Source organism: Motacilla alba, chromosome 20, assembly GCF_015832195.1.
Source record: "Motacilla alba alba isolate MOTALB_02 chromosome 20, Motacilla_alba_V1.0_pri, whole genome shotgun sequence".
Classification (NCBI taxonomy): domain Eukaryota; kingdom Metazoa; phylum Chordata; class Aves; order Passeriformes; family Motacillidae; genus Motacilla; species Motacilla alba.
Window position 1 is genome coordinate 9,009,508 of NC_052035.1, and position 15,530 is coordinate 9,025,037.

Below are 15,530 nucleotides of genomic sequence, written 5' to 3' on the forward strand. Positions count from 1 at the left end.
GACAACTTCAGCAGGTGGGAGAAACCCCGACTGCAGAAAGAACAAAGCTGTGCTGGGCCCTTGCGGTGCCCCTGCTCCAAAGCTCCAGACTTGCCCTGATGAAGACTCTGCCTGAGGCTGAGCAGTTTTCACAAGTTTTTCATGAGAAGTTAGACTGTAAATATGTCTTTCTTTTTTAAAATTATCTTTTTTTTTTTTTTTTTTTTTTTTTTTTTCCTCCAGGGGGGTTCGTAAACTATTTAAAGAGCTGTCACTGGGCTCCAGTCTCTCTCTGGATACTCTGGAGTATCATTGCAGGGTTCAACAATGCATGTCCAGAGAATGATGCCACTCACCCTGCAATGCTTTATAGGGAAGGTGGCTACTCTCCACAGTTAGAGCTCCTTTTTTTAAATGAAAAGGATCTGCAGCAGCAGCTGGTGTGGGTGCAGCCTTTGATATCTGCTCAAAAGAGAGACTCAGACTGGCAGCAAAGCAGGCTGTGCCAGAAAAACTCCAGCTTGCTTTCCCACTCATTCTGCTGTGCTTCCCCTCAGCTATTTTTGTGGATATTTATGCAAAAGCAAATTTCTCCTTCCTTCAACAGGAGAATCTCCTTCGGACACATCCCAGGCTGCAGCCCTGATTGTGCATTCCTGGCTTCACGCCGTGTTTGCCCTGTGGATCTCTGTGGCAGCAGAGCTCACTGCTGTGACTCTGCAGAATCTCTTGGTTATTCCCACCCCTGATCTTCGCCCCCAACCCCTGCCCAGGGCAGTCTGAAGGACCAGATCTCACCCACCAGCCTTCTCCTCTGCTGAGGAGAACCACAGAGCTGAGATGGGAGGGATGGAGGGTAGAATCCAGCAGCAACAGATGTAGGAGGGAAAGTTGTCCCATCTCTGTGGTGAGGACTGCTTGTGAGGTGGGGAGGCTGAAGAAGGGACAGAAGGGGACAAAGGGAACCTGTTGGAGCAAGTCCACAGGAGGCCACAAAAATCACAAAAAGAACTGGAGCATCTCAGCTACAGAGACAGGCTGAGAGAGCAGGGGGTGTTCAGCTTGGAGAAGGCTCTGGGGAGAGCTCAGAGCCCCTTCCAGGGCCTAAAGGGGCTCCAGAGGGCAGGAGAGGGGCTTTGGACGAGGGTCTGGAGTCACAGGACAAGGGGAAATGGTTTCAACCTGCCAGAGGTCAGGTTAGATTGGATAGTGAGAAGAAATTCTTCCCTGTGAGGGTGGGGAGGCCCTGGCACAGGTTGCTCAGAGAAGCTGTGGCTGCCCCATCTCTGGAAATGTTCAAGAACAGGTTGCAAAAACCTGGTCTAGTGGAACGTGTCCCTGCCCATGGCAGGAGGTTGGAATGAAACATCCTTTAAGATTCTGTCCCAGCCAAACCAATCTATGATTCTGTGGTTCTTGGAAATGGAAGGTGGGAAGAGCAGCCCATAAGCCAAAAGTCCTGGTGCTGCATGAGGAACAGAGATGGACTCTGAGAAAGTAGAGCACGTGCTGTGTGATGCTGATGGATGTTTGGCACAGGGTTTTTTTGGACCCCTTCTTGTCATGTCTGAGCTGCTGCCTGCCTATTTTGAGTGGCCCACAGTGGCTGCATGCCATTTACCCAATTGCTTATTTAGACTGGGGATTCATGACACCCTTGCTCAAAATGTGGCAGCAGAAGTACCAAGGTCACAGCTCCTTTTGAAAAGGGGAGTTTTAGCATTTTTCCAAGCCAAGGGATTGCTGTTAGATTGGGTGCTGTTAAATCAAAGAGGCCCATAGCTCACAAACTCCCTTTGTTCCGGCTTTCAGCACTCTGAAGCCTGGATAGATTGCATGACAGAATGAAATAATCAATAAATAGAGCAACATGGTTTTGTATCTTGGCAACAATGATGCTGCTGAACCATGTAAACTGACTTTGCTCTCTCTCCCTCAGTGTAGAGATCCTGTCTGGCTGCAGGGAAGGAGTGATGCCAGCTCTCCACAGTGCTGGGGGCACAGACAGCCCCTTCTCCCATCTCAAGACTTGTGCTTCAGCAACCCCTGAACTGTCCTTGGGTTAGAAAGTGCACAATAATATCCTACCCCAGCTGGGATCACCTTCACCCCACAGTACAACACCTCCCATGTTTAGATTCACAGAATCTCACAGTCCTAGAATGGTTTGGGTTGGAAGGGACCCCAAGATCATCTAGTTCCAACCCCTTGGCACGAGCAGGATTCTTGGGAATTTGGTCTTCCTGTGGCTGAACTGCTGGAAGGGCCTCTGAGAGGAAATAGTATCCTGTTCAACCAGCCCACTCTTGCAGCAAAAGGGGTTTTTCCTCCAGTCTGTGCTATTTCTGAGAGAGGATGTAGCTCCAGTGCTGATGGAGTCTCCTGCTGCCAGCAGTGGTCAAGGAGAGCATGGCTGCTTCCTCCCCTCTGGGCCTGAAGCCAGGCAGGAAGGCTGGAGCCTGGAGCAGCACCAGCACTGCCAAACAGCACATTTTCAGTGTAGTGAAATGAAGAATGATCCTTCAAGAAACCAAGCAGGAAACTTGATTTTTCCAAGGAAACCACTGAAAGAATCAGTATCTTCCTGTAGGCTGGTCTTGGCTGCATTAGATCACCATTTTCCTGGCCACAGAGAGGAGCTCAGGCAGAGCCTGAGCTGGCTCTGTCCATTCAATAAACATCAGTTTCTCTGTGTGTTTCCAGCCTGGCATGTGCACTGAATGCTCCAAGAACAGCTCATGTCATGCTGATTTCATTCAGTGACGAGGAATAAAAACAGAAGCTCTGTAGTCAACATGAAATTAAGATTAATGGCTTTTCAGGTTGATTTCCTCCGTGTGAAACAAACCCCATATTGCGATTTGCCTATTTAATGTTTGCTCAATGTTAGGCATTAATAGCAACTTCTCCACATGCACAGGCCATTTGCTCACATATTTTGGCGTTTCCTACATCTCAGCCTTGCACTGCTCTTGCTTTGTTTAACCCCAGAGGAAATAATAGAATCACAGGATGGATTGTGCTGGAAGGGACCTTAAATGTCCTCTATCCAACCTTCATGACATTAAAATTTCTGCAGATAATCACCTGCCTCCAGGGACCCAGCACAAAGGGGCAGAAAATGAGCCCAGCCCCTGGTGCTGGTGTTTACCCTTGTCTCTGCATTTCAGAGGTGACTGGGAGGTGGCAATGGAAAGCCAGCCAGGGCTCTCCCTGTGGTTTGCTTTGGCATCTGCACCGGGGTTTAATTTGCATGTGCTTGGCTGGAAAACTGCTTCATCTTCTGGTGAGAGTCAGCGATGCCACCGAGCCCTTCTGCCTGGGGCTATCCCCCAGGAATTGTGGAGGATGAGTTCAAGACCAGGCTGGATGGGGCTCTGAGTATCCTGGTTAGTGGAAGGTGTTCCTGCCCACGGCAGGGGGTTGAAACTGGATGATCTTTAAGGTCCTTTCTAAGCCAAGCTGAAAATGATTCAGCTTGGCTTAGAAAGCTAATTCTAATGATTAGAATTCCATGATTCTGTGATTCTGTGAGTCTGTGATACTGTGAGTCAGTGATTCTGTGAGACTGCGAGTCTGTGAGTCTGTGATTCTGTGATTCCGTGATTCTATGACTCGGTGATTCTGTGATTCCGTGATTCTGTGAGTCTGTGATTCTGTGAGTCTGTGAGTCTGTGATTCCGTGAGTCTGTGAGTCTGTGATTCTGTGAGTCTGTGATTCTGTGATTCTGTGAGTCTGTGATTCTGTGAGTCTGTGAGTCTGTGATTCCGTGAGTCTGTGATTCCGTGATTCTGTGAGTCTGTGATTCCGTGAGTCTGTGATTCTGTGATTCTGTGATTCTGTGAGTCCATGATTCTATGATTCTGTGATTCTGCGAGACTGTGAGTCTGTGATTCCGTGATTCTGTGATTCTATGACTCGGTGATTCTGTGATTCCGTGATTCTGTGATTCTGTGAGTCTGTGATTCTGTGAGTCTGTGATTCTGTGATTCTGTGAGTCTGTGATTCCGTGATTCAGTGATTCCATGATTCTGTGAGTCTGTGAGCTGTTGGCTCTGACGTGCTCCATCCATCATGAAATGGTGGCCATCAGCTTCACATCCCAGCTGCTGGTCAGCGTGGATGAAGGAGCTCAGCTGGGTGTGGCCACGGCATGAAGGATCCTGCTGAACCCATCACAGGGACAAGGGAAATGTAATTACATCCGCAGGATTTCCATCAATGCTGAGCAGCAGCAGGCTGGGTCTCAGGGGAGATTTTTCATTGTGTTGAAATCTGACTTTGTTAATTACCTGTCTCTGATCTCATCTGAGGGTTAAGTTTATGAAACGGAATCCTTATTTCTCTGATTTCCTTATTCAGCTGGTTTATTGAGTCTTGTACAGGGATGGTTTGGACCTTAGAAACTCCCAAGGTGTCTCACACTTCTGGCATGAGCTGTGCAGGAGAAGCATCAGAGCAAGGGGAGGTGATGGAGGTGTGCAGAAGTCCTGGTGAAAGACAGAGAAAGAAAACATCTCAGGAAAACTGAAAATGAGGACAAAGGTCTTGCTGCCAAATTATGGCTTATTTTACCCCCAAAGGGAACTCCCCTCTCCCACATGGGAAGCACCCAGAGCCCCCACCCCAGCCAGCCAGGGAGCATTGTGGTGGGGGGCTTTAGCAGAGTGACAACAGCCTTTGGTGCACCCCAGGCTGTTCACTTCCTCATGGGGAAAGCTTCCCATCCTCTGTTTACCCAGGAAGCACCAGACTTGGCTGTAGGCAGTAAGTAGAGCGCCTGGTTTTTATCTACACATCAAATTTACTTTCTTTTTTAAAGAGAAAATAGCCACTGAACAGCCCTTGAAGCTTGGGGCTAGTGTCTAATTCCACTTGAAGAGCTTTGTTAGATAATTGCAGTATTTTTCTGAGAGAAAATAGAACAATCAAGGCTTGTAATTAAAAGCCATTCAGGCAGCTTTGATCCTTCTCTCTGCATCTTCACTTACCAAACACAAATGCCAACAAGGACTCATGGCAATATTTACAGTCACTATTTTTGGCCTTTGCCTTTAAATTAACTCCTCTTCCTCGCTTCCAGTCAAAAGGAGGAGGAGGGAGGGGAATGTGGCTTTTCAACTGGTGTTTCTTTGGAAAGATTTTTTAGGAGGATCCCTGATATCCTAGAATAATTAAATTTAAAGAAGCTCAACGAGTTCAACTATCACACACTAGCCACACCACCACGTGTACCACTAAACCAAATGAAATGCCACGCACACAGGTTTTTTGAACACTTCCAGGAATGGTGATTCCACTACGGTCCTGGAAGCCTTTTCCAGGGCTTGACCACCCTTTTGGTGAAAAAAATATTTCCTAATATCTAATCAAACCTTCCCTGGCACAGCTTGAGGCTATTTCCTCTCATCCTGTCACTCCATGATGACAAGCCTGGAGCTCCTCTGGAGGCCTCAGAGCTGCCATGGGGAACAAGAGTTTATCACCCCAAAACTGCCTCCAGGCACAACCTCAGCTGCAGTGGTGGTGTGGATGGGGCAAGACCCACACACTCTGCCCTGGGCATGGACAGGGAGCTGCCAGGGCCATGTCCCACAGCCCACAGAGGATCCTCAGGTGACCTCCTGACTCCCTCTGAGGGGGAATCCAGCCTGGGAAGTCCCCTTCCCTTCAGCAGCAGGTGGGGATGTCAAACCTTGATGTGCTGAGACCTTCTGAAGGCACCAAACTGGGCTTGTTTCTCCCAGAATTGGCAGTAAAGCTGGAGTGTCACCCTTTCCTTGGGTTTATAGTGGGACCAGCAGTGGCTCATCAGCACCCAGGGGCTCCCAGCAGACCCAAGGAAACAAGGTGAGTGCTACAGCTGTCAGGCTGTACAGAGAAGGGGCAAATTCTCTTTCTTGGCTTGATTTGAGCACTATCTTCTGGATACCCTTCTGCTTTTCATCTTTTACACTCCAAGTTTTTGCTTATCCATGTTTAATTTTTATTTTCGTATTTTTCTCACATCAAGATGCTTCTGAGAGCCAGGCCTTCAACTCTCAGTGGGGCGTTATTTCTTTTCTCACCCAAAATTCGTGACCAGCCTTAGGGAGGCACTGTGAGACTGTCCAAGACCCAGGGGATTAGAGCTTCCCGAGAGAACAAGCTGCAGCACGGCTGGGATGAGGACAATTGATCCACACAGCCAATATTGCTGCAGCACGAGGACTCAAAAAGCATCAACTGCTTCCGATCCCCCGCCCCAGCTCAGATGCCTGCGTTGAAAGCCTGCAGTGGCAATATGAGTCCTAATTCCTGTTCCAGGGCAGGAAATGGCTCCCAGGGATGATGGAGCAGAGTCCTCCAGGGCTGTGTCCTCCTGGTGTGACAAAAGGAAGGCGATGCCTCCCCGCAGCAGGAACCTGCTGCTGCAGTGGGCAGGAGCAGCAGAAAGGCTTCAGCTCCTGCCGTGTCCAGGGAGCTGCAGGGCTGCACCTTTGCACCCATTAACACAGCACACGCTGTCCCAAAAGGAAATCCCCTCGGCTTTGAGGCTGAGCTGACGCTGTGCATGGCTGGGAAGGGGTTAGGAGGAGGAGGGAACCCTGGGGTTTCCTAATCCAGCCTCCTGCGACCCTGCAGACCTCACGCGGGATGCTTGCTTTAGGAGGGGATTGATGCCGTGAATCGCTCCCGGGATTTATTTCCCCGCTTCCAGTCTTCAAGATGCGGCTGATGCGGGCTGGTGTGACAAGCCAGCCCCAGCAGTGGGAGGAAATTCAAAGGAGCGAGCTGGCGTGCGGGGTTTCCCTGGGGATATCTGCTGCTGGGAGCGGGCAAGCGTCTCCTTGGAGGCGTTTTCTGCTCTCCCAAAAGAAGCCGAAGCAGCCTGGCTTCAGATGCTGTGCTCCGAGGTCTGCCCAGGCACAGGGAGCCCGAATTTGCTGGCTCCCCGCAGGAGCAGGGTGCCAGGCTGTGTGTGAGGCTGAAGATGCTGCGGTGGGGGATGCAGCGATGCTGAGCTGAAAGCAGCGAGTGCCGCTTAGCGCCGCGGGGCTGAACCACACCGGCCACCCGGGGCTCCGCGGCAGCCGCAGCCTCTCCTGGGCACGGGAGGAGACCTGGACAACGCAAATCCTCCTCCCCTGGGAGCCTGGCACCCACGCCAGGGGCCAAGACTCGTGTCAGGTATTCGACATGGAGTAAATCGTGGACGCGGCAGGATGCTGCCTCAGGGAGATGCTGAGATGGGGCAGCTCGTGCTCAGAAAGGGAAGGGTCAGGGGATACAGGAGACGCCTGGAAGTGCCTGTGGAGGGTTCAGAGAGGAGGGAACCAGGCTCTCGTCAGTGATGTCCAGTGACAGGAGACACGAACTGAAACATGGAAAATTCCATTGAATCATAGAAAGGAAATTCACTGTTAGGGTGGTGAAGTACAGGAGCAGGTTGTCCCCAGTAGCTGTGGGATCTCCATGCTTGGAGACATTCAAACTCAAGTGGACACGGCCCTGGGAAATTTAACCCTGCTTGAGCCATGCTGTGATTCTGTGACTGTCATGTCTTGTGATTTAATGGAAAAAGCTCCAGCAATATCATTGTTGTGTCTGAAGCGGGTAACTCACTCTAAAAAGCTCCTTTCCATGCAAAAAAAATACAGTAGTTTTTTTACTTAATAAAATATATTGCCTTTCCTAGAGCCCCAATGTCAACGAACAGCGATATTTCAGCCGATTGGGCAGCTTGTGTGAGAGGTGACATAATTTGAGTCAGTTTTCTCATTCAGGGAGGTTTTTCCACCTAGGAACCCTTTGCCAGCAGGTGGCAACCATGCTAAAGCAAAATTCCTGGAGAAGGTTTGCCTGGAAGAATGTGTTCTCCTTCATTGTTCTCCCGCAGTTGGCACCTTCAATATGGAGAAGGCAACAGAGTGATCTTGTATGCACACATCTGCTTTTAGTTTTCTATAAATGAAATGTATAGATGTGTTGGGGGTTGTCGGTTTTGGTGTTGGGGTGCTCAGGACACTGAATTGCCCCGGGCAGTCTCACCTGGGCTCTTCACCCACACCCACCCATTGCTCTGAGAGCCCATTTAAGCTGAGAACTGCAGTCTCCTTTCCTCTTGTGTTCCCTGTCCTGCACTTTCCTGGGGGAATTTGGGCAGGTAAGAGCAGAGCTTGGTACCTGGGGTCAAGGGAAAGCTTGAAAGAAGTACTATAGCTAAGACAGCCTTCCTAAAACCAGTAACATACAAACTTCACAGGGCTAAAGGGTGTGAGAATGAGTTTTCCAAGCTTTCAATATGGAGCTTCTGGTCTCCAGACTCTCCCAGACAAGTCCTGGTTTTGTTCCAGTATTTTGACTATTTATCTGTGAAAGAAGAAACTTTATATCTGCAGTGCTCACTAGAATTTTTCTTGCGGTTTACAAAACACCTTAATCTAGTTACAAACCTATGGTGTTTTATTTTATAATAGGCAAAATGCAATATATATAGCAAAGATATGGCACAAGTAGCATAAATTTTCTCTTGTGAAAGAAGGACCAGTCTTTTTTTTTTTCCCCCATGAGGTTTATTTCATTACTCACTCTTAAATAAATATGCATTTGACACTTAACAGGAACAACTAGTTCAAAATAATTTCTAACACAAATTCTCACAGTTGTTATAGTATTTGTATGGTGTGCTGTTTAGCACTATTTTTGAGACTCAAATCTTCCTTTTGGTCTAAATTTAACAAGTCAGAAAAGAGGAAATTTGTGGTGGAGTGGAAGATGGACGATCCTTCAAAACCAAAAGGAAGCCATAACACACAGGAACATACATGAACATTGAAAACAGTTTCTTTTCTCTTCCAAAAACTCATCCTCTGTTTTACTGATGTTTCATTGAAAGTGCTCATTAGCTCTGCTCCATTAAACAATCCTCCCTAATAACTCAGTGATAAAGAACTGAGCTTTGCACTTGTCTGGAAATTGGTCTCCAGCCTGTCCGTGCTGTACAGCAGATGGCAATAAAGGACCACTTTGTGGCAGAAGTACACCCCTAAAAAAGGAAATTTTCTGTCCTTAATAATTCAGAGGGTGAAATTAAAAATCAGAGTCTAGAAATGCAACTCTGAGAAGTTGGTGGGAGCAAAGAGGGGAAATACAAGAGTTGCAAGTGGGCAGGACAAACCCTGTTGCTGATGAGGGTTACAAACAGACCACACATTACATGTAAACGAAAGAAAGGACGTTGTGCATTCATTGGCCACTCCTCCAGTCTGCCAGGTTGCCCCTGAAAAGCCCTGGAAGGGCAGAGACCTGCCAGCCCCAGCCCCCTGTTCAAGAAGTTCTGCATTCCAACAACTTCCGGAAACTTTTCCGAAAACTGTCATCCAGGAAAGCGTACAAGAAAGGATTCAAGCATGAGTTGGCATAGCTTAGGCTGGTGATGAAGTAGGATATCCCAATGACCATGGAGGTCTGGGGTAAGTCAGTGGTCAAAGCCACGATGGTGGCCAGGTGGAAGGGGGTCCAACAGAAGAGGAACACAGCCAGGACTATGAAGACCATAATGGTGACTTTCTTCTTGGCTTTGTCCAGGGCTCTGGCATTGGAGTTCAAGTGCATGTTCCTCAGCTTGTAGAGCATCATGGTGTAGAGGATGCAGATGGTGGATACCGGAATGGCAAAGCCAAGGATGAGGGTGTAGATCCTGCTGGCTTTGAACCAAAACCTCTCAGGCTTGGGGAAATTGAGACCACAACTCTTGATCTCCAGGTCGTCGGTGTAGACATTGGCAAAGATGATGAAAGGGAGGACTATGATGGTGACCAGGATCCAGATGCACAGGCTGACAATCCTGGCTGCTCGGTACGTGCGGTGGGGCATCCTCTTGGACCTGACTGTGGCCAGTACCACCAGGTACCTGTCTATGCTCATCACTGTCAGGAAATAAATGCTGGAGAAGATATTGTAGTGGTCTATGGACAAGATGACCTTGCAGAGGATTTCTCCGAAGGGCCAGTAGCGGAGGAGGTGCTCTGCAATATTGATGGGCAAGACAAGGGTGAACAAGTCATCAGCGATAGCGAGGTTCAGGATGAACATGTTGGTCACAGTCTTCATCTTGGGGGCCTTGAGGATCACATAGATGACAGCAGTGTTGCCTGTGAGCCCCACAGCACAGATCACAGAGTAGATCACGGGCAGGACAACGTAGAAATCAGCTGCCTGCTCTTGGAGGGTGAAGTTGAACCTCATGCTGTTTTCCAGGTAGCAGCTGTTGCCTGCGTTGCTGCAGGAGCTGTTCGGATCATCCCAAAAGGAGATGTTTCCCATGCCTATTGATCACAGAGCACGCTCAGATACCACTGAAAGCCTCGCTAGCCCAGAAGTGAGAGGCTTTTTGTTTGGTTGGGATTTTTTTCCCCCTCCTGTGAGAAGCAGCTGTTACCTCATTTAGATGCAGCTTATATTCAAAGGTGAGTTGTAACGCTTTATGGACCACCTAACTTACCTCTCCCCCCTGTTGGAGAAGTTAGATTTTGAAGTGATGAGGGGAGAAATAAAAGTTTGGAAGACATAAGGCTCCATGAACCAAGAAAACAAGAGAATAATGACTTTCTAAATAAATCAAGGAACTCTTCTTTCCGAGAGCACTCTGGTGAGCTTTGGGTTTTCTTTGCTGGGGGAGTTGAGCAGCTCCTGTTCAGCTGTCTGCAGTGAGAGTTCTTCTGGGGCTGGCAGGAACAAGGAGGCAGAAGGGGGAATTTCGTGCCTGGCTGGCTGTTCACAGCCCTTGGAGGACCAGAGGGATGGCTGCTGTTTCTCTGGCACAGCTCTTGCTTTCCGTGCCGGAGAAGAAGCGTTCCAGTGGTTAATTAGAGCCTGCCTTTGTGTCGGAGTTCAGGCTCTTCACGGACTGGGATTTCACAAACAATGAAGAAGTTTCTGACACTGCTACTCCCCACTCCCAGGGTCCCCTAGCAAAAGAAGGAGCGGGAAAAATAGTTCAGGGAGTATTTCTGAAATTAACGGTTAAAGGGGATTACCCTGCAATCAAAGTACACCTTTAAGCGAGGGTGGGCTATGAACTTATTCACTCTGAAAACCATCCCCAGTACAAACAACTGGCAGCACCCCAAATTTGGCACAGACGGACAGACAAACCTGTAAATCTCAGAAGTTCAGGATTAATCAAGGAAGAGGGAAAAAAGTACCCTAAAAGTAAATCCACCTTAGAGACACCGCAAGAATCATCCCATCTGTAGCAGTTACCATATCCATCACTATTGCCTACACTTCCAAGAATTCCTCCACAGGGAATGAACAAACAACCGACCCCTACCCCCCTCCACCGTGAAGATCAAAGGTTTGGCAGCCGGTCCCAGGCTCTGCAGAGAGAAGTGCCTCACTTCCCTTGCCTTTTGTTGTCGCACAGCAATACAGTGAGTGGGACTGCCGGCGCTGGGGATGGGGAGTGAAGTGTCCCTTACCTGGGAAGCGGCTCCGCTGCCTGCTCCAGCACCTGCTGCTCACTCTGGTGAGCCTCTTCCCTCTGATCCGAGCTGGAGGAGGGTCTCTGGGTTGCTGACGTACCGGGATTTGCAATCAGATCAACACGACGCTTCTGTGTGTGCGCGTTGCACGTCTGACCAATTAGCACTTGCTCAGATCAGGGAAGGGGGGAAACAAGGGTTTTCTCCCTGCAGGGTTATTAACATAGTAAATGCGGTGGATGTTTCCTTCAGGAATGAGGGAGATGTTGAGGGACACAGGCAGAACCCAGGACTGGCTGAGTGAGGGATGCATGAACGGTGGGAAGCAGGGGATTAAACTGCTTCAATAGGGAACAGTGGCTGGTTTTAATAAAGGGAGTAGGAGGAGGGTGGGCTACATTACAATGTGCAAAATAAACAAATAAACAGACATACCTTGCCAGATCTGTGCTGTTTTCGGTGCTCTAGGGAACTCTGGCTGGGTTTCTCCAGCTGGGTCTCTGATCTGGCTTTGGAAATTCAGTGAAATCCTTCAGATGTGCATCAGGAGGTGCAGGAGTCCCATGAAGCTTGTTGGAAATGCACCCCAGGTTACAGAGCAACTATGTAAGATCACTTTACCAGCATGTCCCTAAAGAAAACAAAGAAAAAGAAACTCAAGAGTCTTTTGATTCTCCTTTAGTCTTTTAAATGTTGCCTGACCTTTGTCTCAAGACAAGGCAAGGGAAAACACAGGCATCCATCACTGCCATGCCTGGCTGAGTGCATTTAACCAGGAGGGCTAGCTCATATATCTGAGCCAGTAGCCAAGAACTGTGCTCAACTTTGCTCCTCTTCTTTGGATGTTTTTATATTCTTCTGGCAAGATCATTGTGCACCAGTAGCTGGGTGGGAGTAAAACACTTCTTAAAGCCATGGCTATAACCGACTTTTCAGCAGATGGGATTTTTTTTATGCCCAATGTACAACTCTTCAAGATATTTTCTGTACCTTGGCCAAAATCTAACCAGACATTGGGCTTCAGGAAAATGAAACAGGAATTATATTGTCCAATTATATTGCATAGGAATGATATGGATGATACTTCTTCAGATGAAACAGCCCTGGAGCTTTCTTCATGCCTGTTTCGGGAAAGCTGGTGTGGTTTATAAGGAGTTGTAAATGAAGCAAGGCTTTGGTAGATCTGCAGGGGAAATACAGTTTCCAGGAATTGCTGTTGTCTTTTTTTTCAGAGAAAACCATACAGGAAGGCAGAAAAATTCAGGAGAATGTGATGTTACATTTGCTGATCTGTAACTATTCCCTGGGACAAAAGGGTTTTAAAGTATTTTTCATCCACAATCCTTTGAGGCTTTCTGTTTTTCAGCATAAAGTATATCTCTGGTCTCTGGGATAGCTTAAAAGCTGTCCTTTCTCTTCCCAAACTATATTGTCATGGAATTGGCATCATGCTGCCATGGCCAGGGGTTGTGTGCCTGGGTGCTGTGTATTTTAGGGGCTGGGAGCTGAGGGGGCTGCAGGAGCTGTGTTGCTGATGATGCTCCCTTGTGCTTTACCCTCTGCCTTGTGCCTTACTCCTCATTATCTGTAGTGAACATGCTCTCCGTGCCTTGGTTAGGATGTGCTTGATTAAAATAACCTCTCAGAGATGAGATGGAGACTAATTAAAGCTCATTGCCTGGTGTGGGTAGAGGGGCTTTTGCTTATATGCCCCAAACAAATTACTGGCACCTGCTTTCAGAGCTCCTTGCCTGGTTCTCCAAAAAAAACTTGTTTGCTTTGGGGAGAGCAATTGCCAACAGATATAAATTCATGTAGGAAATTGCTCTGCAGTAGGAACTGTTCTACCAACAGAGAAACTATTTCCTCTGTGTGTCTCAGGGCCCAACCAGGGCCAGAGGCTGTGCACAGGGGAAACAGATCCATTTATATTGGTGTGATGGGGAGTGCTTGGAGAGAATGTTTTACTCTTCTTGTCTTCTCTGGCTGGGCATCCCTTGATTATAAATGTTACAGTGGCATAAAGCCCTGGAAATCAAGCACTGGTTTGAAGATGCTGCTACAAAGGGCACGAGCTGTGCTTTCCCTCAGAGCTGCTTGGACCTACTTTTGTGCCAACAGCTCCATCATCAGCACAGTGCAGCAGGGACAAAGATTTTATTCCTGGCAAATCCATGCCATAGAGATGGACTTTGCCTCTTGAAGCCCATGTTCACACTGTGCAGCTTGAGTCAGCTGTGCAAACAAAGAAAAGGCAGTGTTTTAGGGAGGGGGAAATCCCTGCCAATGCTAAATCAGTGGTGCTTTATTGCCTTCATAAAGCTCATGAGCTGCTGGCTCCAGACAAAGGCCATCCACCATTTTGGAGTTATGGAGAACCTGTTTTGTTGGGCTCCTGTTGCTGTCAAGGAGTCAAGTTCATCTCAAGGACACAGATATACAATCAATAACCTGTTTACCAAAACAAAATGTTCTCGGCTGGCTGTCTTGCAGTCACTGGTTATTAAGGTGATTTATTTGTATGAAGTGTTCAGGCTTTCAAAAGCATTGCAGGTTAATAATAGAATCAGGGAGTAGTTTGGGTTGGAAGGGACCTTTAAAGGTCATCTAGTCCAGCCCCCTGCAATGAGCAAGGACATCATCAACCAGATCAGATTGCTCAGAACTGAACCATCCCACCTGACCTCGAATGCTCCCAGGGATGGGGCATCTACCACCTCTCTGGGTAACCTGTGGTAGTGCCTCACCATCCTCATTGTAAAGAAACTTCTTTCTTATATCTAATTTAAATCCACCCTCCTTCTGTTTAAAGCCATTCCCCCTTGTCCTACCACAACAGGACCTGCTGTCCTGAGAAATGCCCAGAACTGATGACATCAAATGGGCTGAAATTGCTTCTGGCAAGGTAAGTGTGCCTGGTCAGGCTACTTATAGGATAACATTCACCCACAAGCTGGGATGTCCTCCTGCTTCCCCCCAAAACCTTCCCAGCCTTATTGAGCCAGGCTGGCTTAGGCAGGTGATGGTGCTCACCTTGTAGGACACCTCAGGGAACCAGGCAAGAGCTGCAGGTGGTGAGGGGTGTCTGCAGGGCAAATGTCCCCATCGGTAAACTGGTGAACTGTGGGCAAAGAAAGTGCTTTTGAACGGTGATAATTGTCATGGATCCAGGGACTGGTGACACATCCTGCCCACCGAAAGCTGCAGTGAAGGCAAAGGGGTTCAGGAAGTGATTTTAGGAAAATGGGAGTAAAGAGTCCATAAAAGGCCTATTTTTGTCAGGGAAAGCACATATCAATAACTGCCCCGTCTGGCTCTGCAGGGGAGCAATCAACACAAACCGTGCAGCAATTTCCTCAGCCCAGCTGTGATGGGGAATAAAAGCTGTAGCCCTGGGAGCGGGTGGCTGGCTGGCTAAGTTGTTTGCTCCCTGCCAGCCAGGAAAGAGGTTGGGAGGCTCCTGCAATGGGTTAGCCCTCATTCCCAGCACTTCTTGGAGACTCTGGCTCTTCCACCACACCTTCCCCAGCCCTGTGGTGCTGGCTGGAGCCACCCAGAGGTGCCACCAGCCATGGAGGGCGAGTGGCATTGCAAGAGGCTGCCTGGCTCCCAGCAGGAGCTGTGCTGTCAGATGTGTTAATTAAGGGAGCTCTGGTAGAGTACTCGTGGCAGTGGGAGCAAGGACACCGTGCCAGTCTTGCTGCAATTAATACATCTCTGTGAGAATTTCGAGTGCACAGGGAACGCTGCTTTAAACACCCTCATTTCCTCTCCCACTCCCCACTGGTTCAAGCAGCCTTGCTGCAGAGAGAAATTAGAACCTGTTTCCATTACAAGATGCTTTTATTCTCCAGCATTTATTCCTGCTTTTCTCCAGGGCTGGAAGTGAGTGTGTATTTTGGTTGGTTTGCTGCCCTGAGCCAGTTTAGTTTGCTGAAAGCAGAACCCTTTGAAAGAGGGAGGTTTCTGGAAGTGGACTCTCCCCTTTTCCAGTGCTGCTCATCACCTTTGTGGGGTGTGAGGGGCTTGGGCCAGTGGCCTGGGGCTTCCCTTGTGTCAGTGCTGCCACGAGGAGTGGGCAA

At 48.5% G+C, this 15,530-nt stretch overlaps 1 protein-coding gene across 1 annotated transcript; it reads right to left on the reverse strand.

The window, feature by feature from the left end:
• Positions 1-8,539: 8,539 nt before the first annotated feature.
• NPBWR2 (neuropeptides B and W receptor 2) lies at positions 8,540-11,648 on the reverse strand. Its single transcript, XM_038158922.1, has 2 exons — positions 11,446-11,648; positions 8,540-10,932 (listed from the first exon to the last, which is right to left on the reverse strand). The coding sequence occupies exon 2, from the start codon at positions 10,286-10,288 to the stop codon at positions 9,290-9,292; it is 999 nt and encodes a 332-aa protein (XP_038014850.1). The 5' UTR covers positions 10,289-10,932; positions 11,446-11,648; the 3' UTR covers positions 8,540-9,289.
• Between the last annotated feature and the right edge of the window lie 3,882 nt (positions 11,649-15,530).